General features: G+C 35.3%; 1 protein-coding gene across 1 annotated transcript in view; it reads right to left on the reverse strand.

Moving 5' to 3' along the window:
- GRIK2 (glutamate ionotropic receptor kainate type subunit 2) overlaps positions 1 to 26,258 on the reverse strand; it is a 421,372-nt gene that overhangs the window by 130,375 nt on the left and 264,739 nt on the right. The window contains exon 11 of the mRNA XM_061989233.1: positions 20,884 to 21,107. Within this exon, the coding sequence (XP_061845217.1) occupies positions 20,884 to 21,107 (224 nt within the window). The remainder of the gene's footprint in view (positions 1 to 20,883; positions 21,108 to 26,258) is intronic.

Genomic DNA, 26,258 nt, shown 5'->3' on the forward strand with positions numbered 1-26,258 from the left:
GTTCTGCTTTTATACTACTGGAATTGTTGGCATTTTCTTCGATTCAGTTGTAGAAGTTGTAGAAACGATTCGCAATGATGTTATTATGCCAAACTCATTTCACTAGTATTTATGTTCCTGATGTCTGTCAGTTTTGTAACACAACAAAAAAAAATTGCAGTGAAGTTCATGTAGCCACTGAGAACACATTTGGTTTGCTGTGTTCTGACCCAGCGGTGTTTATTCAACTGGGGTGATCTAATCTAAAGCTACTATAAATGGTAATGTTTCTTTCCAGTTCTGAGAGGCTGAAAGCAAGCTAAAAGGGCTATAATTAATTCTGTTATTAAGTCAAGGAAAAATCAATATCAGCAATGCATGATCACTAGATCTCTTGAGAAAACTGATAAAAATACCCTCTTCTAGTTCATGCTCTTAATAATCCTACTTAATCAGACCTTAACCCTCATTCAGCTATGAAATTCCTCGCAGTCTTAGGGAGTTCAAGATTTCTCTATTCCTGTATCTAATAACATCAGTAAAATGAAACAGCTCAAGAAATATTGCCTGTTCCTTTCAATTTTTGTCTACCTACAGGAAACAGAAGCAGTTTTTCACATTTTACAATCAGGTAAGAGAAAACTGGAAGCTAGAGAAATATATGCTTAAAAATCCTTGCTTAAAAAAATGTTTAGTTTGACTGTATGCCTTAAACCTTCAAATAAAACATTTTCTTTTCACTATAAACAAAGAAGAACTGTTCAGAATTATAGACATGACTGCTGTATAGTCACAAACATTTCTCAAAAGATTTAATCTGATTTTAAAGCAAAGGTTGGCCACTGAAATAAAAACAGACAGTAAAGAAGAGATAAAGACAAAAATAAAGATTACATTTCTTCTTCGTTTTCTAATGCAAAATATCCTTGCTCTAGAGTTTAAAAGGAAAAGACTAATGTGAAAAAAATGACTCCTTCTGTTTGGATATGTTACTTTGAGAGCAGACCTTCCTGAACAAACAGATTATATGATGTACTTCCAATATACTGCACTTTCAGCCAAGTTCAACTGCAAAAACTTAATCTTGAAGACACGTTCTCCCTGTAGAAATACACATGTAATTCTTCTAAAGAACCCTTCAAACTTTCACTAAGCAATAAACAGAGAATAAAATCATCAACTGAGGAGAAACTACCACTATTTTATCCAAGCTTCTTTGATTAAGGACTGACAGAATGGACCCAAATCTTACTGTAGCTCACTTGAATATAATGCTATAAATCATCAGTCCAACTATAAGTTGCTTTATATTATGAAGGAATAATTTTGCCCTGCTATAAAGTTCTTACACATACATCATTGATGGCAGAGTGGCTTTAAATTTGAGAATGAAGCAGGAAAAAGTTCATGCAGAACAGTATTGTTTTCTGTAAATGAAGCAATCGTAACATCTTCAGCAATTTGACAAAAACATTTTCACCTGGCCACAAACTCTTTTCCTGCTGTTCTTTAAAACATAATAAACAAAAAAAAAAAAACAGTGGTTAAACTATTGTACTAGTCTTTTCTGACCTGAAAAAAAAAGAGATGGTTGCATTTTAATCAACTGGAATAAAAAAACCTTCAAAATAACTCAAAGAACTAAATGTTTCAATGGATGTTCTTGGATTGAGTGAAAATGCAAGCAGTATTATCATAACCATCAAACAATTAAGCCACATTTTGGACTTTATGAAGTATTCTTAATCAAAGGAGAGGACGTCACTAACAATTTAACTAAACATATTTGCTTTTATGTTGGCATTTAGGATAATGTCAGACTTCATGAGACGTAGCAAATTCGTAACTGGATTGCCCTTAGCAATAGTTTAAATTTATAGGCACTAAGTTTTACTGAATCTCCATAACCAGAGTTAATATATGGATAAATATATGCTTAATTTACACAAAATTACTAGTTACCATATGAAACATATACTATGACATTAACTTTTATCATTAGTTATTTGCACCAATTATCTCAGGGGCATTTTTATGCCTTTTTAAAGCTGAATGTCAAAATTACACACAATAAAGGAAAGAAAAATAATATTGATTCTTGTGGTTTTCAATAATGACAGCACAGTAAACAGGTAGAGACACTTTTAAAGATACTTATGCACAATTTTTTCCTGTTCATTGGACTTTAAAAACATCCAAATATGACATTTACTGTTATAGACAAAACTGCTTAAACATTAGCAGTTATTCAACATGTCTAGAGGAAAAAGGACCTTAATGGAAAGTTATTTATGTTCCATTAAGAATGAAACTTTCACTTCAATTTTCTTCTTCTTTTCACATTGGTGTCTTCAATACATTAGCAAAAGCATTTATGATTCTTGACATTTCTCTTCCACTAGAGTGAGAGACTACCTGTTTACCACTCTGTCATGATTTATCAGTTATTTTCATCAACAACAGTTTTCAGTCTCAACACATGCCATTTAACCTAATTGAACTGCTAGACACAAACTTGCAAACCAATAATTATTAACAGGGAAGTAGGGAAAAACTTACCTAATTGTCACTTACTACAATAAAATAAATATTCAGGTGCATATTCTGAACCAACTTAGATGACAGTTGCAGCTTTTAGTTCATAATGGTCATGATGCCGGTAACATTCAAAAAGGCCCAAATTTAAGGCCATGTTTTTCACCATTGCTTCAAATACTAACTCAATAAACTCAGAAGAACATTTGACCCTACATCTGCTCACCTCATTTAATTGTTTTCTTCTACTTAGCTGCATTCCATGTTATCTTTGCTGTGTTATACGTTCAAATGGACCTTAGCTAATGTCTACAGAAGTTGATGGAAGTGTTTGCCGTGACCTTTGGTGGACACTGTAATAGGCCTAAAGTCTGTGGGAGTCTTTTCCCAATTTGTGAATTACACTCTGGACTTCTGACACACAAAGAATTGACATGAGAGACAGTGTAAACAGGTTAATGAAATGCATAGAACATGAAATAAAGGGACATTACACAGCACCATCTACGAGGTAGAGTTATTATTTCACTGAAGTTGCCGTAATCAGTAAGAATATTCTTTTTAATGGAGTATAGCAAATATTAGCAGGAGAAATTCATGATGCCTGCTATTTTACACACTGACTTTTATTCTTTTTTATTCCCCACAACTCTACTGCTCTTTGGATTAGGGAAAAGAGACAATGCAAGTTTCTACCAAAATATTTTGTTTCTCACTACCATTTCTCTGTAGTTGCAAAGGAATTGAAAGTTGAAAACTAAAGTACAACAAAACTGAAAATTACCCCCACACTACAGGAAAAGTTCCCTTATAACCTCCACTACTTGCTTTACTCACAAAGCACTACCTCAGATGCACTTGCATTTATAATCATTATAGCTTTATTTACAAAGTACTCTTTTATTTTGTTTTAGTCTGAGACAAGTTCCAGAGATTATCAACTTACAAATAATGAATAGATTTCTCTTTTCTGTTTTAAATGTATCACTTTCAATTTGATTTAGTGTTCCTTCCTTTCCTGCATTCTCAGAAAGGATAAAGAAGAAAGTACAATTTATCTTCTCCACATGATTCCCTCTTCCCTATAATTCCTCATTTCTCTTCCTGCAGTCCTGTACTTTAATCTCAACACTTTTAGTGTTTTAAAAAATATTTCTTAATATATAGTAAAATTCACACTGTTTCAACCCAAATTAAGAACTGGTTGGATTTTTTTACTGTAATAAAATTACAAATAACTGGACTACCCTGGCTATCTTTCTGTCATGTGTGAAGAAAAAAGAAGTAGTATCACTCAGTATTACAAAGAGTTTTATCTTTAAAACATTCCATGCCTGTGAATAACCAGTAAATACTTTGACATCCTGAAACCATGAAACGTTACTCTTATTTCTAAAAGTAAAATGAATCTCTTATTTCCTAAATCCTAAATTGGTTTAGTATGAAAAGGTTACAAAACACTGTCCAGATAAGTATCTGTTATCTCCATTCTATTTAAAGTTTTCTTGGAATAAGAATGACTCGTTATACAACCTTAAAATTATAGGAAAATGACATAATTTCCCCAAGTTTAATATATAAATGAATATTTAGAATAACTTGCATCTCTCCTACTATGTTTATTGATAGACTCCTAAAAGTAGACTGTCAAATCTACCAAAGAATAATTTTAGCACAGTTTCTCTTACATAACCTCCAAAACACACCTTCAAGAAGATTTTAATAAATCCTAGAAATCCCTGATCTGGATTTCAGGCATTATTATGAAAGAAAATCAGCAAATCTCTGTCTGCTGATATAAGAATATTCAAAGAATATGCATAATGTGAAGCAGCAAAATGTTATCAATATCTCAGTTCAACAAGAAATAACACCTGTAGATATTTACCCTGTGCTCTGCCATGTCATTAAAAAAATAGAACACTTATTCTTGAGGAAAAGATCCATACATTTTACATACATTTTATTCTCAAATATGTAAACATTATTGACCACTGATTCACCTCATTTTGTTTGGATAATGTTAGTGGTTGTATTTCTGATGATCTAACACCTAAAAACCCCTCTATTATTGTTCTTGTGCTTCATTGTCCTTTGTAGTCTTCCAGGAAGGGAAAAAAAAATGCCAAGGGTAGGCTGAGTTCTCAGAAACTAGTTTACCAAAATATTTATTGAGCTGACACACCTTCAAAGATTACATTTGGTCAGCCTTCCTATCTCAAGGAATCTTAACTTTCTATGTAACAGGACCTGCACAGGCATTGAGTTCATTTGTCATCTAATTACTGACTTCATGCCATCCACTGTATCTATAAGATTACTTTTAAGCTTTAAACATTATAATATCATATCCTATATTTGTCCATGTCTATATATATGTGTTATGAAAATTGGTCAGCAAGAGTAACGCTGCATTGACACTTGCAAACCTGCTGATGTTGCTGTTGAAGTTTTAGAGCTGAGTGATTGGCATGTTTGCAATAATAAGGGATTCATATGCACTGCTGATTTGAAGATCTTGCTATCTCAGCCCAAAATTTTAATGATTATTATTCTATAACTATGCATGAGAGCAAATTAATAACATGTAACAATGACACTTCATTCTATGCTAGTAACATAATGTGGGAAGTTGATCAGTATCTCTCTTTAAAAGAATAAACACAGCATTAGAAGGGTACATGAGAAAGTCAAATGTTCCTTCTTTAAAGAATAAAGCCCTTATTTGACTTCCACGATACATTCAGGAGTTTGTCACATGTCTGAGAGAAGAAGTACTGCAGAGGACCTCCTAAAGGCACTTAATGAAGTATGAAATCATATTTTGCTAGGCAAAATAGATAGACTTGGTAAAAAAAAGGTGGGGTGAGCTCATTTTAAGGTTTTACAATGAATTTGGCTTTTCTATTCAATATTGCAACAGCCTTCTTAACAGATCAACGTTGAGCATCATAGTAAATGAGTTATCCAGTTTAGAGTACATAATAACTCACTGTTGTCCTTCAATATTCATTAAATGCTACCCATAGGAATTATGACAATTACTAAATTACATTGGAATCTATCTAATAGAATATCTGTTTCTGCAGGTTCACCTAGATCAGGTCACACAGGAATGTGTCCAGGTGGGTCTTGAAGATCTCCAAGGAAGGAGCCTCCACACCCTCCCTGGGCAGCCTGGGCCAGGGCTCCCTCACCTGAAGCAGTAAAATAGTTTTTTCTTATATTTAAGTGGAACTTTTTGTGTTCCAGCTTTGTCCCATTACTCCTTGTCCTGTTGCTAGCTACTATAGAAAAAAGGGATGTCCCAACCTCCTGACATCCACCCTTTAGATATTTGTAAATATTAAGGAGATTCCCCCCTCTTCTCCAAACTAAACAGCCCCAGTTCTTGCAGCCTTTCTCCATAAGGAAGATGCTCCAGTGCCCTGATCATCTTGGTGGCCCTGTGCTGGCCTCTCTCCAGCACTTCCCTGTCCCTCTTGAGCTGAGGAGCCCAGAACTGGACACAGGACTCCAGATGAGGCCTCACCAGGGCAGAGGAGAGGGGGAGCAGAACCTCCCTTGACCTGCTGCCCACACTCTTCTTGATGCATCCCAGGCTGCCATTGGCTTCTTGGCACATTGCTGGCTCATGGTTAGTTTATTATCAACCAGGAAAAGATCTCCAAGCATAACATAAAGTTTCTATAAGTTCTTACATTTGTTAAAACAGAACATTCTTCAAAGAAAGCTATTAAATTACAAGATGTAGTTGTGGTAGTATGGAGTCATGCAGCGTATTTTAGAGCACTGATTTGCAGTGGATGCCTTTGTACTTGTAAGGCACTCTGATACTAAACAATGAAGAACTATCAAACTATTACTTTGTGGTTTGTTTTTTTTTAAAAATGTCTCAAATGCTTTTCTGTTTTTACTGTCTGCACACGAAGGATTTCACCAAAATGCACAAGAGATATCCAATGGAATAAGTAAGTACATTACTTTCTGAGGAAATACAAGATTATGTGAGTACCTCTGTGCAGTTCAACATCCTCTTTAAATGGATTGTATTTTGAAAGTTTAAGTAGTCTCATCAATATTAATATACCAATTGCATGCTTAATATTTAAGACAGCTTTGTAAAGCCTGATGAACTGAGATCTTCTATCTGATGTGACAGAAGGAATAGCCCAGCTTTCAGATTTAGGACTTTAATAGAGATTTACCCCAAAATAACTCAAATCTGAAGCTGGTTCTTTTTTTACACAGTCATAAATTAATTGTTCAATACTTTGTTTACATTACTGGAAAAAAAACTCCTTATATTTAAAGCACTTGGTTAAAATCTTGTTAAAAATTTACTATAAATGCCACTCAAAATATTCCTATGAGCTTGTGTCATTACATCTACATCACTAAGCAAAGGGAAAGACTCATATTTCAGCAAGGACATGCAATCACCTGGCTACTTCACTTGTTAGCACATTCCCATTCACAGTTTTGGCCTATCCTAGGTCCTACAGAACTAGATGTTGTTCAAAGAGACAGGAAGGGCAATTAAGCACTGTGAGTGGGATAACTGGGATGATGGAGTATTTAGTCATATAAAACACAAGCCACACCTTGTCACTTGTCCCCTGGGCCAAAAGGAACCCCTGGACCCCAGGTCTTGAAAAGCATGTGTATGGTCCTTAGGATCCACTGTGCTACTAGCAAAATCAAGGAAAGCTGTCACATTGACTGCTACAGGAACACGACAGGACAATCTTTTATCATCTTACTCAAGTGGACATTTGTTTACAAAAGATTTCCTCCTTTCTGATTATTCCATTACCATTCTGAACTATATCAATAGTTGTCCAAGTAACTGTAGTTATTGCTAATGGAATCCACAAGTTTTCTTCAGGAAAGACCATGGCTAAAGGAATTCAAACACATCAATCGTGTTTGCACGTTTAAGTTTGCAAGTAATTTCAACTCAACTACAAGGGCCTGAGTACTCTGAGGTCTGTGTGAGCACAGGGGCTCCATGAATTGCAGCTGCACATCCTCATGGTGGATAAATACTTGAATTTTTGGTTTACTTCCATAATCTAGAAACCTTTCTCTCACTTTCAAACAAACAACAGAAAAAGAAGTCTGAACATGAGCTACCTATAACACAATCAGCTGGATACTAATAAGATACGAGTGCTTCTTTCATAGATAGCACTGACAGTCAGGAGCTCTCACCCTCACGTGCTCATCACCAATGTTCCTCTTTCACAGTGTTATCAATGAGTTGGAACTCACCTCTCCACCTCTCCGATTTGATAAAATCTTCTCAGGATACTGAGTATATTAAATCTTGCCTCAGCTCAGGATTTCTTCCAGACTGTTTCCAAGGTAATGTGATTCTAACAATCTTATTTCCACAACGTAGGGACTAGAACCAACCTGCTTCTGGACATATGCTGGACTCATTATTTTCTACAGAAATAGACTATGGATATTCCTTTCTCTCCCTCTTTTTCTATTTTCTCTCTGAGGGACAATTATATTAACTTTTCCATTACTGATGACTATTAACTTTACTTCCTAGTACCACACTGCCTACTGGAAGCTAATCTATTATCTTCTCTCTGATAAAGGTCTGAAAACAAATGCTTTAGAACTTAAAGAACATCTGAGACATCCAGCTTTCTAAAAACCAGTATTTCTGAATTTGCAGATTTCCCAACATGCTCAAAACCTTTAGGGATCTGGTATATGTGATACAGGACCTACAGGTAACTTCAATGTTTCTGTAAAGGCGGTTAGAGCATGTTCCTGCCACAGGTAACTGCATAGCTTTCCATAAAGCATCAATACTTATAAACACATCCCCTTCCACAAAAATTGATCTGAAATGTAACTGTTTTCTTATTTATTTATTCCTCATATCCACCACACTTCCCCAAGAGACAAACAAACTTGGAAGTGATTTTAATGTCACTACCATGGGCTAACCTGCGCAGTTATTCCACCAATGCTGTTTGAATCTCATCCAGACTTCATGTGAGAAAAGCCTCAGGGCCAAAATCAATATCTGTCTTTCAATATCCTTCTCCAAGTAAATTTGCTTTATAATGTAGACAATAAACTGAGATGTGGTCCTGCCTGTGGAGCTGACGAGCTGTGCCTGCTGAACATGACTACTTAAGAAGTGTATTCATTTTTCACTTCATTTTCTTTACAACTTATAGACATTTTCATCCTGTTTAATTATTTAAACTATTTAACTACTCCTTCTGAACTGTGAACTCTTTAAAACAAGTATTTGTTATGTAACAAGAAGACACGAGCCTACTTGGCAATACTTTCTGAAAGCTGTCCTGTCTTACAAAAAAAGACTAATTAAGCTTTTGATACCACTCAGAAATCTCCACTGCCTTCACCTGTGGAGTCTTTTACATTAATGTATAGAAGTGCAACACCATCCTCTTCCTTGGTTCTGACATTTGCTTTTGCAGAGGCACAAACGACTACAAAGTATGAAAATCACGATGATGAGGAAGGTGTTACCAACATTAACAATCCCCATCAACATTTCAGCTGGAGGCAGAATTGAGCTTCTAGCAGCAGCAGAAGAGAGAGATGTAGAGCCTCTGGTATACATCTATCTAGTAATTTCATCTAATTACAGTTACATTTGAAGCAAGGTGAAAATTCCTTTCATTCCAGTAAATGAAGGGCACGCTGACCAGGATTTCGATATAATTACCTACTCACTCTCCTCTAACATGCCAGTTAAAAAGAAGGGGAGAGTAAGAGAGAAAAAGTAAGAGAGAGAAGTATGTGGAGGATAAATATGACTAACAGAAAGTCTTTTTCAGATATTTTTGCAGCTTGACATTAGCTTTGCTGTGTGTGAGCACAGTAGTGCAGTAGAGCAGCGTAATTCTGCTAACTGCTTCCATTTTTCTTCTGGACAGGGCTCATTGGTTACATTGTGTCAGCCACAGAACCAGAGAATTTTCTAAACAGTGGAATTATTTCATTAGAACTTCTCTGAATCTGTATCACACTATAAACTATTAAGTTTTCAATCTAAAACATCTGCCAAGAAAATTGCCCCAGAACATGAACTAAGTGTTGTAGTACCTGGTGGTTGAAAACTTGTCTTATATCACTGGTGATGGTGCTTTGATACAGAAACACTCTACTTCTACAAAACAAAGTTAATAGCAAATAAGCATCCTATCCTTTGTAAAGCTATTTCACATAGAAAAGGACAAGAACTCCTCCAAAGTCTGGTAGAATGGAAAGAAATGGCCTAACCTTCTGCTATCTATCACTTCGCTGTTTACCCCACAAAATTTTTCCATGCAACGTTTCCTGCTCCACACAGTTAAGCAAAGAATTGAAGTGGAAAGAGGCAGTAGCTTTGGGTTCTTTGTGACTTTTACTCTGGTGAAATTATAAGAATGATTCTATCAACAAGAAGCAACAGTGCCTTCATACGTCTCATAGCTAGAGCCTATCTGCTTTAAAGTCTTTAGGCAAGTCCTAATTGGCAAGTGTAGGTGCCACACACATTTAATGACCACATAAAACTGAACCAAACCAAATCACACTAATCAAAACAATATGAGTGAGAAGTGATGAATGGGTACGTTTAGTCAAAATTACTTCTATTTCAACTGCTTTTGTAAGAATGACTGAAGATCAACATGTTGATACTTTAAAGGCTTATTATTTTCAGATAAAATCAATTATATCCCACAGATGATATAGGGGCTTTTAACTATGAGCTAAAAACTGTCAATATTGTAGATTTATTTATACAATATACAATACTTTTGTTGTTAAAGGCAGAACTTCTGCTAATACTATAATAAAACCAGAAAGGTGCTCACTTTTGCATCTGAAAATGCACTAATAACTTCACACTAAAGCAATTTTTCAGTTATTAGAATTAACATAGGGTGATTTCCATAGATAAACTAGAAATTCTTGGAGAACACTGATTTAGTTTTTGCATCAAAAGTAATAACCATACTTCTTTCTTCAGACCAATTTCTGGTCAAGCCCCTTGGTATTTAAAGGACTGCTACTCTCTAATGAGTGAGAAACTGGAGGCTTACATAAGCCAGGTAAACTCCTGTCTAGCAGCTAGATAGATATCAGAAAGATAGGCAGGAGAGAAATCATTCTCTTTTCTCCAGATATTGAATAACAAAGTCAAGAAATATTCCCTATTTATTTCCTTATTTATTTTAAAGATATGCTTCTGGTTTGAAGTATAATGTTTAACCCAAGTCTGATATTTTTTTCCTTGAAGAAAAAGATGCTCTGTCTTTTGAAGAGGTAAGGTTATGGTAAGTTTAGTTGAAGTTTGGGCTTTCTTTTTCTGCTAATGTAGCTTTTTTCACATCTTTTCAGAATACAACAGGTAACGATGATCAAGAGACAGAGGAATTTGTCAAATTTACAGAAACTAAGTTATTTCAGTTTCGGAAGTCAGAAACTGATATTTAATTTAAAAGCAAACAAACAAACTCAAAAAAACCCCATAAATTCTAACAGACATTGCACACCACTCCAAATAATTGGACAATACACAACAATACAAGGTCTAGTTTAGAGAATAGAAGATGAAAAGCTATAACACCTTTTCATTACTCAGATTTTGCTGTCCTTCAGGTAATCTTGAAGACAAAGGATTCAAAGCAGAACTCTGAAATACTATCTTAGTCAAAGTGCTCTTCCTCTAAACATCTGTGGCTAGGATTTTCTACAAGGTGAATAACCATCATGTGCTTCCAATAGTTTCTATCTTCTTCATGTAAAAAAAATCCAATGCATATGGGTCCACCTATTTAGCAAGCAAACCATCTCATTTTCATATGTTTTTGCCCAGTTAGCATTAAAAAAATGCCTTTCAATCCTTACAGCCATTTTTATTCAATATTATTATGTGTTTCTGGGCCCTCCAGAAGGAAAGTAAATGAAAATCATGACTGCTAACAACTCCGTTTTCCATCCTGCCACTGTAAACTCTGTGTTTTACTGGAGGAAGCCTTTTCCTATTAAGTCAAGATGTTCCAAGCAGGATGCATGTATGGAATTACTTCAATAAATTAAATATCTCCCACATCAGCCTTCCTGATTTTATTTTTTTGAGGGAGTGGGAAGAGAAATAAGCTGAATGGCTGATTGATTTCATTTTCTAATCTATCAGGCAATCTGTAAATTCAGTCACTGATGATAAATGAGTTAATCAGTGCTTGCACATTTTCAAATTACCACTTGGATCCAATTATTAACCAAACCTTTTGACAGTAAGGTGGCACCTTCTTGGATCCTTGTTAACTCTGTTTCCATTCCACTATATCCTTGTGCTTTGTTCTTTAGGTTGGTGAACTATAAGTTTTTTGCACAGCTAATGAGAAAACTGCTGTTGTGCATTATGGTGAGTTACTATTTCTTCCTCTCCACAAATACTGTGCATGCTCAAGTCATACATGTCACAAAAAGAGACAACAAAATAAAAGAAATAACCCTTCCTTCTACCTCCCAAACCATATAAGACACTGATCTCTCTCAAAACCATCACTTCAGCTCAAAAACACTCGGATTCATCTGAGGAGGAACCCTTTTCTTTAGGCACATTTAACATTATTCCATGTTATGATTTGTTAAATAAACATACAAAGTAGCACGTCTAGGCTTGTGTCTTCCTTTGTTTTCTTGTCACATTTGGAGGGAAAATATGTTTTGACAAACCAGAATGAAATGATCTCAGTTCTCAAAAGAATGTTTAGCAATTTTTCTGGAGACTCCACTGTTTTTCAAGCAAACAGCTTCGTACAAGAAAGCCAACATTCTGGTAATTAGTAAGGGCTGTTAAAAATAAGGATGAACTTCTGCATCTGCTACCACAGTGTGAGGGTCTTTTAAAACTAAATGAAACTGTACCTCAGACTCTTTTTTACATTTCTCAGCAAAGACTATGGAATTATTCACTAATGGATGGTAACACAGTACATTGAGACTAACAAATCTTTGTCCTTGGTGTATATGAAATGTTGCTTTGTGTGATGTCATGGAACTCTTGACAAAACAGTCTTCACATTGACTCGAGGTAGACAAGGTCTACTTAGCTTATAATGAAACCAAATTATATAAAGACAATTTTCTTATGGGAAATGTTGGTGTTTTGACTGCTGAGATACTTTCAAAGCAAGTTCTGGAGTACATATGTTTATAATATTTTAACTTGGTCATGTAGTGTGTAAAATAATCACAGAAAAACAGACATGTAAACTCAAATATGAATATATGAGCTAGGACTACACAGTGTGAGAAGAAAATGGCAATATATGTGGCCTGCCTTCCATCGGCTCCCTTCTTGTTCTAGAGGTGAAGGGAAATGCAACTATTAAACTGATGCAGGCTGCTTGAAATAATCGATTAGATAGACAGTGAATAGCATTCAGGTAGATGAGCTGTGTGAAACAGAATAAATGAAACAGAACCATTCTAGTCAGTCAAAACTCAAAATAGAAGAAGGCTAGAGATAAAACTTACTATCTCAGAAGCCATTCACTAGTGAAAACCTAGGAAAATTTACTGGAAATGATGATTTATCCAGCTGAATCCTAAGATCTTTAGCAAACAGCCTTTGGATCCTAAGATACAAGATACTGTTGAGAATCAAAATGATTTTTAAGATCCTGACATATTTGGGCAGTGAAATAATCAGTGTAAGACATAAAATGAGAAATTAAAAACATGAGAAATCCTGGTATGAAAAATAGCTTGAGTTTGTATACAGCTTTCCATAACTACCCCTCAGATTCTGTAAATGGTGCTGCATCGTTTCATCAAAATGAAGAGGAATTATATATTTATAAATATATAGCACCTATGTTTAATAAAGCTTAAAAAATAAAGGCAGAAGGAGTACAGGCAGAACTGGCTGTCCATGTAATTGGAGAAAATGATCTATCTATATCTAACTAAAATGTATTTCCTATCTTTGAAAGCAGACACTTAAATAAATGAGAATAAAGAGATGGAACTGCTGGTGGTTAAGACACATCAAGTTCCTCAAGGATGAAGAGAGATATACTTCAGTTCAGGCATTCAAAATGCCTGGATTCTTGGATAATTAGTGGTGAATTGAAGAACCTTGTGATGGCTTTCAGCAAAATGAGAAAAAAGCCAACAGAAAGGTTAGGAAGAGCTTTTAGGGCATATTCAATTTTACACAACATAAGGATACTACTGTACTTTTAATTTAAAATAAAAGATTATTAAATAAAAAGCTATTTTCTGAGTAGATTAATCTACAGAGTAACAAGAATTGGCATGAAGTATACTGATGGAGCAAGTGCTACAAAAAATGCATATTAAAATGTGGTTTCCTTATGGCAGAATTCACCAGACCTCTTGCTTTTTTTCCTAAGAAGGCCCAGACACATCTTTACTCTGCAGAAGACAAAGTTTGCCTGGCCCACTACATTAACAAAAAATCAATTTATTGACAGAAGGATCCAGAATTGATCAGGAGAGTTGAAATGAATGTATTTTTCTTCTTCAAAGTGCTTATGGAGATTTAGACAATGGAGGGTACTGCATCTTCTATTGGACTGCTTAAGGCAGAAGAATTATGGATTCTTCAGCCATCCTCACTTAAAAGATTTCAGTAGTTTTTCTGTCAGTAGTTGCTTCTTATGTTTCATGCATGGTAAGTATTATCCAGCATGTCAGACTGACTTACCACCAATATAGCAAGGCTTTAGAGAATTTCTTTTCCTCCTAAAACCTTATGAGGTCATTTAAGTTCAAAAGAGTAAAAGAGGAGATTTTTTTTCTCTTCCTGTAATCTCTAACAACATTCTAATAGAGGCTATTATGTAGATGCTGTGCTTGTAGGTAGGTTTCTTGATACTCTTGCCCATCCTCAAACAGGTGAAGTAGATTGACAGCATTCAGAAACGATTCAAAAGAATCCTGAGGAGTTAGGTTGAGCTGTTTATTTATTAGAGAGTCTGTAAACTGATGCTGAACCCAGATAAGCCTGTTGTGGAAGAGATCACAGACACCAAAGCATCCTTCTGAGTGTCAAGATGCAAAGTGAGAGATTGCTGTTTAACTGTCTTTCCCTTAGCCATATATCCTCATCCACAACTTTTAGACTTTATAGCACTGATTGTGACCTGTATCATAACTTCTCCAAATAATGGCACAACTTAGATGATGATATTATACATTATCTAATATATTATATATATTAGATATTATTTAAAAAGTAATATAATTCCAATATGTTTCACATTTTTTACATAGAAAAGAGATGGAACATAAGATCTGACCACAGAAAATTAAACTTAAATACTATTACAGATTATGCAGATTTAGTGCAATATTAATGGAATATAATGCAACAAACTCCCATTCTGTTTAATAAATTTCATAGAATGGTAGGGTTGGAAGGGATCTTTAGAGATCATCCAGTCCAACCCCCCTGCAGAAGCAGAGTCACCTAGATCAGGTCACACAGGAACATGTCCAGGTGGGTCTTGAAGACCTCCAAGGAAGGAGCCTCCACACCCTCTCTGGGCAGCCGTCTCCATCTGGGCTGTCGTCTTCATTTTGTGAAAAGTGATACTCAGAAGTATCTGAGCATATCAGAAATATCATGTGCAAGTCTTGATTACAGATTTACAACTGCTGCCCAGGCGAGATGACTGCACAATTTTGCTGTGACATATAGCAGGATAGACTAAGCGAAAAAGATGTGCTTAATAATTTGGACATGAGTGCAAAAAAATTTGTTGTAATTGAGGTATCTTCTTTATATTAACCTCTGCTATTGAAGTTTTATTTAAATTATAGAAAAGTAAAATTCAAGTTTTCCAAGTCTGGTGTAAAAGACAAAAAATGTACTTAAGAAAATAAGCTTTTCAGAATACTCTCAATAACACTGGGACTTCTTCATTCAGCTACTCATACATATCATTTAATAAAAAGCTAGAAAACCATTGAAGAGTGAGAAAAACTCTTGTCATGTAATTCACCTGATTCACTTGACAAAAAAACCCAATGTTCCAGACACTGGCACAGTTGTTCTCTGCTAGCAATAAAGATGATCTGTAGAGTTAACAAGGATTTGGCTTCCAACTGGGAGAATTATATTAAGAGAAGGAGACTTTAGTGACTCTTTCAAAAGCAATCAACTAAAGGGCATAAGTTGCAACTATAAAATAAATTATCAAATAAAGAAGAACCAAGAAGTTAAAATTTCTGCTTCAATGGAAAATGAAGCCCTCTGACTTTAAAATAAATGTTATTGGAAGAGGTTTGGAAAGTGTGGAATTTTTGGCATGCTTTTATTGTTGTCTATTTACTCAGTATTTTGTAGTCAAGCGACAACATCCCCTGTTGCATTATAACTGAGGCAAAACTACATTTGTGCATTAAATGTAAGACAGTAAGAGAAGTAGATTTCAGTGTTACCATCTGGATTGCCCCACTGGATGATGAATCCATGCCTGAAAACACCTCATAACATATGTTGTAGTTCTCAAAGGAGGCCTCGAGAGACCAAATCTCATCGTAAGAATGCTTGTTAAAAATAAAGGGCAAAAATGCTAACTTCCTACTTGAATAAATATCAACATAGTCATTTACATCTCCATAGTAACTGAAAAAGTCCTTCTCTCTTATTCTGTCCTTAATTCCTTTCCATCAAGATAGTTTTCAAAAAGTAGTTTGAAAATCAATCAGACGAGCACAAGGACAGAAATCAGCTGATCAAGAAATACAAGATAGAAATGAAGAGTGATGAGAAGTAAAAGGATATGCATGCACTCTAGAGAGAGATAACACTCAGGCATCTGTCCAAGTCTGGAGCAGCAGACTATTCCTAAGCTTCTTAACAGAGAAAAACTAAGATAAACGTGTGGAGATGTTTTTAAAACTCTTGCCTTGCTTTACTGTGTTTTATTCCTAGCGGTAAGAAAAAAACCCAATTTGGTGTGAGGTCCATTGTGCTTTTATCATTGCTTATAAGTGAAAAAACTAGTTGATGATAAACACTTTGACAACTGAGACCAGCACAAGGACTTGACTTAACAGAAGCAAGCTAATAATTCTGCTGAAGGGATGAAAACAACATACAGAATGTGGTACAAGTAAAGGTGAATCAAGCCCTTTAAAATGATAAGCCATTATTCAATACTAGCAATTAGGGCAGGGAGCAGAGTTTAATGTATATTTACACAATATTCACTGATACTCCTGACAGCTCTGTATAAGAAGCATAAGAGCTCATTAGTGGGCAATCCAGGGTAATTTATCTGCTTCACAGCTGATCCGTAAAGGTGAAGCATGCTAAAGCAGGTGTATCTCTTCCAGTTATTAAGATAGGTCACTAAAGAACACACTGCCTTATGACAGACAGACCTATTCACAGCAAAAAAGATCTCACTACACAGTGAAATACTTCAATGTGAAGGGACAAACTTCAAATCCAGTAAATCAGCTGGAAAATGATGGGATAAAAATATTTAAGAAGCTTAGGCTCTAATCTGTGCTTTAAGATTCATAAAGACATGGATGTTTTAAATCATATAGAAGAAACCCTAAAACTATAATGCAATCATGGGGAAAGTCATCTGAAGATCATTAATTGGAAGTGCTACTTAAATTAAATGGCTTTAGCATTTTTTAAAGTATGAACATTGTTTGCTTCACATTGCCTAAGCAGAATGGAAAGTATCCTCCAGCTACCAACACATCAGCTTTTGCAGAGAGCAAAACTAGGAAACAGTTGTTTTCATATGCACACACTGATGGAAAAGAAGGGACAATATACATCTATGAAGTTGGTATACAACACTGCAAGAAATCAGCATGATGCTTAGGAACAAAGCAATGGTTTCCACCAACAGAAAGACATTAAAAGAAATAGCACCAACTGAGAGTTTTCATTACACACATCAGAAAATGTTGTGTACTTGACAGAATTCCCAAAAGGAGCTGGCACACTTTACTCCAATCTTAGGTTTCCTTCTAATCACATATCAACTGTGAATTTAACTGGGATTCCAAATCAAAGACACAAATAAAGACAGAGGCAGAAAGGGCAGATACTAGAACTGAAATGCAACAAGACATCAGATGCCACAAAGATATAGCTAGCCAACATCAGAAACAGATCTATTACTGTAGCTACAAGAGGAAAAAAAGATGCTTATGACTTTCTCAGTGCCCAGAAAAGTGATAGGCTTAGTGTCAATCAGACTGGGTTTATCTATCAGTCATCAGCCTGCACGACAAATAAAGGAACTTTCAGGGGCTAACCACCATAGCTACTTAGATTCAGCGATCACAACAAACAATATTGAGAGGTTTCCATACATATGGAGAAATCACAGCCTGCTATAATTCCCCACAATGAATGACAATTAAGGAAAACACTGTACAACACATATATGTTCATCCTATCCACAATGCTTACATAATGCTCATATGATTTGTGTTTGGAAGGACTACAAGAGGAAAATATCACAGAAAACCCCCCTAGTTGACAAATAAACCTTGTTCTCAAATTGTGTGTTGGGTTTGTGTGGGGAGGGTTTTTTTGGCAGCAAGAGAGAGGCCCCTCCCTCCAGATTAACTCAGTATAAATTGGAATTGGTCTTTGAAATAAAGGAAAAGACTGATAAGGATTTATGTTGCATTTTCTCCCTCATTTATGCTTCATGTGATACTCTACAAGATTCTTTTCAGCAATTCTATCTCAAAGTTTCTTGAGCCTCTTGCTAATTTCTTCCTCCTTCCCTAAATATGACCATGCCACTAATTAATGGATGAAATCAAAGTACAACAACAGACCTGTACTTTCCATTTTCAATGTACCAAGCTCTTACATTCCAACACTGTTTGGAAGACGTGGCAAAACAATAAAATAATGAAACATTTGACACAGAAATGAGAAGTTTAGATCTAAAAAAATAGATATTCTACACTGAATACTCTCATGAGCTGTAATTACAAAGCATCATATCATAAAAGACATACTAAGTATTACTTGAAACAGATACACCTCATAATGAAACACACAGTAATTATTATGAAACACTGGTAGTTAAACACTGATTATGGAAGGATTGTTATGAAATAGAAATCTTATCAGAAAGACACTCTAGGTGGAACCTACTAATTTAATGGCATAAAGTCCAACAGTTTCACACCACCAGGACTGGAAAATAAATCATGAGGTGTGCACTACCTAATTTATAATCTATACTAAAAATACATAGTCAGCACTATTCTGCAGAGTCCTCTTCACTACCACAAGTCTCTTTTACTCTTGAATAACATTCTTTTCACTGTTTAGTATGTATTAGGTTACCTTTTTAACACAGACCTTGTTCCTTATATGAACTATACTGTTAGAAAACTGTCACAGAATATGAAGTCATCTGTAGATTCCTACATAACCCTAGATCTTTTATATCTGTGTTGTCAATATTTGATTGTAAAAGTTAAGAGGCATTGAAAATCTTGAGATCTGAGTGCTGATATAAACTTAGGCATAAAAAAGGTATTGTATACAGCTCTACAAAAAAATAGCTCTGCTCAGTACAAAACATATTCCATATTGCTTGACAATGAAGGTATTTCTTCCAAGCACATCAGGAATTTATAGTGCTGGTCAGAAAAACACACAGGTGAGCAAAAAAAATCAGCACTACTGGTCTGCTATGCAGAGTTTCTGTTTAAAAAGAAACATTCTGTTTGAATTCTAGTGAGATCAAGTGATTGAATAGCCTAATAAAAAAACCCTGTACCTTTCCTGCAAAACATGACAGGACACATTTTCAAAGCACAAGTAGGAACTCACCTGTCCAACTCCCACTAACATTACCAGGAGCTGCCTGTCAAAAGTACTGTGCATCATGCTGAAAATGTCTCTCAGTGATAACAATGGGGCTAAAACTTGGAGACATACACATAAATATTTCACATGAGGTGTTTCACAAGATAACATTTGTGACTTATGTCCAACTGCTTTTTCAGAAGTACTTATATCACAGGAACACCTCAGAAAGGAGTTCACTCTCTGCTTATATAGTCCTTTAAAAACTACTGTTCCTTCAAGAAACTTTCAAAGTCAGTCTTGTTCTTTAAAGCAGACTTTTAAAGAAGGCACACAAGTGAAGTTATTCTTTATGGAATGTGTTTTGGTGTCATCTATATGACTTCAATACCTCATGTACTTTTATGTACAGGTGTGTTTGCTCAATTACTTCTAAACAAGGTCATAAAAATGTTGCCCCTTCTCTCAGTAGACAAATGATATCACTTCTCAAAAATGAAGCAGATAGTATCAAAGAAAAGTGGAGAGCCCTGATATCAACTACAGCACAATAGGAAAATGTTAATATTTTACTGTATACCATAGAATGAAATCAAAAAGCCTTGGGGCTGAAGTGAGGTTGCATTATCAAGTCAAATTAAAAAAGACCTTATTAAAGATAAAAGCCAATAGAGTTTATATGTATTTGATTATTAAAACATTTAAAAGTGACTACTAGGAGGAATATGCAAAAGAGATTAAGTTTACACCTCTGAGAATCACTGATTTACTGTCTTGAAATTGTTTTCCTGCTGTCATAGCAAAAGTCAAAGGAACAGCATGTAAAACTGTTTTCCTCTGAGCATCTGGATTTAACTCTAATTACTTAACAAGGAAAAAGGTAAAACTAATGGGAAGTTTAGGTGGAAGATGTTTCCTGCTTGTCTATGTTGAAGAAAACAGATTTAAAAGTTTCTTTGACTACAAAAACTCAACTAAACACGCTTCCAAATACATTCCAATTCAGGATTTTAAGTTCTGTGAGTTATCTCATAGATTGCACCTGGAACACAAAACTAGATGTTGTTACTGTGCTTCTAAGATAACCAACTACATAAAGTATCTTGCTTTGCAACAAAGGCCGAATTTGGACATCTAGAATTAACATGGGCAGCTAAGTACTCAATTTGAGATTAATCACCAGAGCATCAAATGAAATCAGGCTAGTAAAATAAAATGTTGTCAACCCCTGTCTTTCTAAACACAGCATAATTCAGAAATGATGTTTCATAAGCTTGATAGTGTCTCTCAATTTGTAAATAAAAGGAGAACGCTAGCTAGCATACTCGAGACTTGGTGACATGAACTAGAGACTTAGTATGGCAGTGGAGAAAATTAATAGTGAGAACCCTCATCATTAATTATTCTTCTGTACATCATGAAGTTAAAATAGAAGAGTATAAAAGTAAGAAAAGTTTTGTGACTTTTGACAATTATTAGTAATAAAAAGATGATAACAATTGCCAAAAAAATCACAAAAGTTGACATGTTACCTGGCTATGACAAAGAGCACACAACTGACACCCAAGTAAGCCAGCAGAATATACATCCAGATATCAGGGGAGAGAGGATTCAGGAAGGAGAAGACGCCCGGGTTTGTACCATTGGGCTTGCGGTACAAAATACTTATTCCAAGAGTCATAAAGGGCTTGGAAAAGTCGATGACCTTCTCTCGCACATAGGTAATTGCCAATGGTGCAACTGCAAGGTCAGCTTTCTGTTAACAGAAATAGAGAGAAACAGGCCATAAGTCAGCAGAAACAGGTTGAAGCAGACAAGCAGATCAGGCAATACACAAACTTTACATGGAGGTTTGCTCTTGTACTAAGAAGGATGACATTTAAAACCCTCTTCTCCCTAAAAATAAACAGGTTCATTCTACTTCCTGATTGCTAAACTAACAGTAGCATTTCAATAGAATTTAAAGAACAATTACAGGGAGAGAAGTGAAGAAAGATAGTGCATCTTACACACAAAAAAATATGAACATTCATGATCACATATTTTAATACATTTTAAAACATGAGAGAGAACTTGTGTCTTCTCTCTGTCACTCATTCACCGTGCTCTTTAGAAGCTTATATATTTGTGAAGCAGAAGTGAATGCACTTGTACAAGCCTAGGGAAAGACCAAGGATGCAGTTCTGCCTATTTTAACATAAAACTATTGGTACAGAATGAAGAATAGTTTCAAATGACAAGTACTACAGCTTAAAGGTTCTTGTAGGGAGTAGGTTTCAGCAAAGTACAACTGTCTTTATTAAACTGCAGAAATCACTAAGAAACCTGTAGATAAGAATTAATCTCAGCATTTGAGATAATAAAATAGAATCCATTTTGTCAATTTACAATAACTTATAGTTATTATGGCAATAATTTAGAGAAGACTGGTAAATAGTCTACACTGATTTTTAGTCAAAACTTAATGGAAATCATAGCAACAAGAAATCTACAGCATCAACTTTTAATCTCTGCCAACAGCTCCTGAAAGACTACTTTTGTAGCAGCGTGTGTGCATGTGTAGGTGGGAATGCATGCACATGTGCAAATATGAAATAGTGAAGTTCAGAGAAAGACATTATACAGTACCAGACTTGGCAAGCTGTAAACTAAGAACTCCTTGTAAACGGTACATAAATATAGGTATGTAATAACAGAAATGGTATAGCTACCAAGAATTACTGTAATCCAAGGAACATAGCTGCAAATTACAGCATTTTCAGAATGCCTGCTCTAAACTAAGATCCAGGGATTTCATACCAAGAAAACTCAAATAAATCCATACATTCACAGACTTTGTGTTGCTCAGTTGATACTGTGCATCCTGTGTAACAGTCAAAACCCCACACAATGCCATATTATTTCATTGTTCCCTTTTTTGTTGTTGTTGTTTCACTTTCCACAATGTTCTTCTACAGTCTTTTGTTAGGAGCATTTATCACAGATTCACAGAATGCTAGGGGTTGGAAGGGATCTAGAGATCATCTATTCCAACCCCTCTGCTAAAGCAGGTCCAACTAGATCAGGTCCCACAGGAATACATTTAATCATATAATTAGACTTACCCTAGTAAAGAACTTCTAAGTTACAATTTGAAAACCTGTTACTACTCATTTAATTTGGGAAGGGTTTACTGGTCAAAAACATGACACAAAGTAACAGTTCTATTGGTATTCAGAGCTCATAGGAATTAATCAGACCAGTAAGGCTTTATTCCACAGCAGCTGAGTTTTTATGGATTGCATATTATTGATGACACTCCAGCTGATGCAGAAACAAAACAGTAAAGTAAGAAACTAAAATTGATTTGGATTGAAAGTGATAGGTCAACAGGGAGAAGTTTGGGAGGCATAAAAACTCAGGCTATTAGTTTGCAAGCAGTTGATACCCTCAGAATCTGCAGTCCACTCACTAGACACTGTCACAAAATACACCATATAGGTAAATATAGTTTATAACTGTCTCCAGTGGACTAAAGCTCTAGAGAAGTTGCAGATTAAATTAGAAAAATAACCAAACTAAAAATAAATTGCATGTCTCATATGATAGAAGAGAACAGATATCCCAACCCACAAGGGTTGACCCATAAAATAGGTCATATCTAGATATTTTCTTCAAGTTTCATTACCTATTTCAATATTCCTGAACTAATACACCACCATGGGAAGAGAAATGAAGCATCGCAGCAAGAATAAATTCCAGAGACTTTACTGACTGAAGAAAAATAAAGCTTCTAGAATGACAGATGTAGAAATGTAATACTGTCACATATAACTCCTTTTGTTAATATATATTATCTTATAATCATAGAATCTGAGAATGGTAGGGACTGGAAGGGACTTTAGAGAACATCTAGCCCAACCCTCCTGTAGAAGCAGGATCACCTAGATCAGGTCACATAGGAACATGTCCAGGTGGGTTTGAAGACCTCCAAGGAAGGAGCCTCCACACCCTCCCTGGGCAGCCTGGGCCAGGGCTCCATAACCTGAACAGTGAAATAGTTTTTTCTTATGTTTAAGTGGAACTTTTTGTGTTCCAGGTTCATCCCATCACCCCTTGTCCTGTTGATAGATACAATCAAAAAAAGTGCTGCCCCATCCTCATGACACCCACCCTTTAGATATTTGTAAATATTAATGAGATCCCCCTTCAATCTCCTCCAGACTAAACAGCCCCATGTCCCAGAGTCTTTCCTCATAAGGAAAATGCTCCATTCCCCTGATCACCTCGGTGTCCCTGCGCTGGTCTCTCTCCAAAAGTTGTCTGTCCCTCTTAATATCCTTTGGCAATTCTTTCACTCTAAAATATTAATACTTGAAAGTAAGAGAAATAAGGAACCTAGTTTCCAAAACTGTGTACCAGCATCTTCTACAATGAAGAAATAGAAGATAATTGTCCTTAGTCAAGATAATTATCTTTAGTTAATTTCTCAGGACGAATTGGAGAGGAGTGTGTAAAATTCGGATTTTATCAATCTACATTTATCAATGTTAACAAAGGAGTACAGCCTCAAGTAACTTTCTGATGAGTTCCATAACAATGAATATTTGTCTCACTTGATAATGATGTATGATTCTGTTTTTTTCAGAATGAATGTATGTATGACTGTATTTTTAAAGGGAAAAAAATATCTACTTGAAATCATTGTCCTATAAACAGCACTTATTCTTGGAGATACACTCTTAGTAGAACTTATCTTCCATCTTCACCTTCCATTTTTAAGGGTGATGAAATTTTCTCCTTTCATACTAGCATATGCACTCTAAGTATGACCTGCTTTCTACATTACTGAAGAACTCTGTGAGCACGGATTGCCAGACCCAGTTGCAGTTGTAGGAATGTTCTCTCTCCAGCAAACCACTCAAGGTATGCATGATTTATTTCTTTTACAGAAGACTCTCAGGCATGGTAAAATACTTGTGTTTCTCCATTTCCATTTTACTTCCAAGCATCTTGTTGATCATTCTACATAAAGTAACGTTGAAAGAGAACAGGGAGGACATTTTTTTTCAGTTGCACAGGGCTGCAATTTAGTACATAACCTCTAAGAAGGCAACTTTAAAATTCTACTGAACTCAACCTATGCATGCAGCTCAAAATAAATTCAGCAACAAATATTTACCTAAATGTTGAGTAGTCCACGGTTCATGGCATGTAATTTAAGTTACTATTTCCTATTGTAAGTTACTATTTACTATTAACTGTTTACTATTTCCAGATATTGATAATTTGTCTGTTAAAATTAACTCTATAAAATACAACTCAGAGAAACTGCCACGTTCATTTTAGGGGTAACTGAACTTTGAAAGCATTTAATAGCTTCTGCTAATTGCATTAGGGAGAGGAAAAACAAACATTGATTGAATTTTGGTTTGATAATTCTTATCTGAAAAACTTCTGTCTCACCTATTTTAGTCAAAGGGATGAAGAGTTTAAATACAATCTAGACACAGCAAGCACAAAAATGGCTAATACTTATTTTTTATTATTGCTGTTCATAGAACTGCACTTCCCTGCCATTGTCTCAAAAAACTAAGATGTGTAGCTTGCCTTTAAGCATATCATCTATCCTAAACTGCCTTGTTCACGCTGATAGATTATAGACAATGTTACATGCTGTGAAGAGCTTTTGCTCTTGACATAAGATCTTCCCTTCCTTTTGAAACCAATAGGGCTTTATTTGGATTTTATTACCATTTTCATTTGATCTAGCCACTCATGTTGTTTTAGTATAAATACATTTTCATGTTTTTCTACTACCTGTTAATAGGAAAATTCAGGTAGAAAGAGACATCAGGAAACATCACTCTCTGGTCCAACCTGCTGTTAAAACACAGTCATCTACATCATCAGTCCAGCTTGCTCTGGGCTTCACACAGTCAGTTTTGAATGCTTTCAAAGATGGTGACTATATCATAACCTCTCCAGATAGCTCGTTCCACTGCTTTTCTGTACAGAAGCATAGTGAAAAACTCTCTACAGATAAGCAGTGGAGCAGCTTGTTTAGAGAGGTTATGCAATTTCCACCCTTGTAGCTTTTTAATTTATTCCCCATTGTATTTTGCCTTTCTGACAAAGCACCACTGGGAAGAGGTCAGATGCATCTTCTTGATAACTTCCTCACAAGTCTTGGGAAGCTGCTACTAGAAGTTATTATCTTTACCAAATATAAGTTAACTTGATCCTGTAAAATCCAAACCAAGTCCAGAGCAGATAACTGAGTTTAAATGTCATGCCTGCTTATTTCTGTGTTCCTGACTTGTATTATTTATGATTAATTACTAGCCATACACTATACATATGCAAGCAGTTGTCATTTTGGTAATAAAGTAATAGGACTGTCTCAAGTTACACATATGATTCTAACTGCTGAGCTGCTTCCCAGTATTTACTGTTCAGCAACAAAAAATTACTGAAAGATGGTTTACTCAGAATCTTTTTACTACCACTCAGTAATATTTCATAGCTGCTTCATTTCTTTCAATATCTAATGTCAATGTGGCTAATACATGTCTTGAATTTTTCCTCATCATCGTCATCACTTTTTTCACTTCATCATATGTGAAATTAAAACAGAAGGATTTTTGTATTGTGTATGTTCTCAAATATTCTATTTCAAACAAGAATTTACATCTGCCATAATAATAAAAGAGTGGCTAATACAGTAGAGATTTTATTAACCAAGGATATTGTCACAAATCTAAGGAAGAAAAATGTTAGCAGCGTTTTCTATGCACTGGATCCTAATTTACTCCTGTTCTGCCCAGGGTATATGTAAGATGGCACATTTGAAAAACTTGTTACATCTATTTGAATTCAATAAAGCTTATAAAGGCTCTAGGCATTATTTAAATAGTGAAGATACCAG

This window comes from Colius striatus, chromosome 2, assembly GCF_028858725.1.
Source record: "Colius striatus isolate bColStr4 chromosome 2, bColStr4.1.hap1, whole genome shotgun sequence".
Classification (NCBI taxonomy): Eukaryota; Metazoa; Chordata; class Aves; order Coliiformes; family Coliidae; genus Colius; species Colius striatus.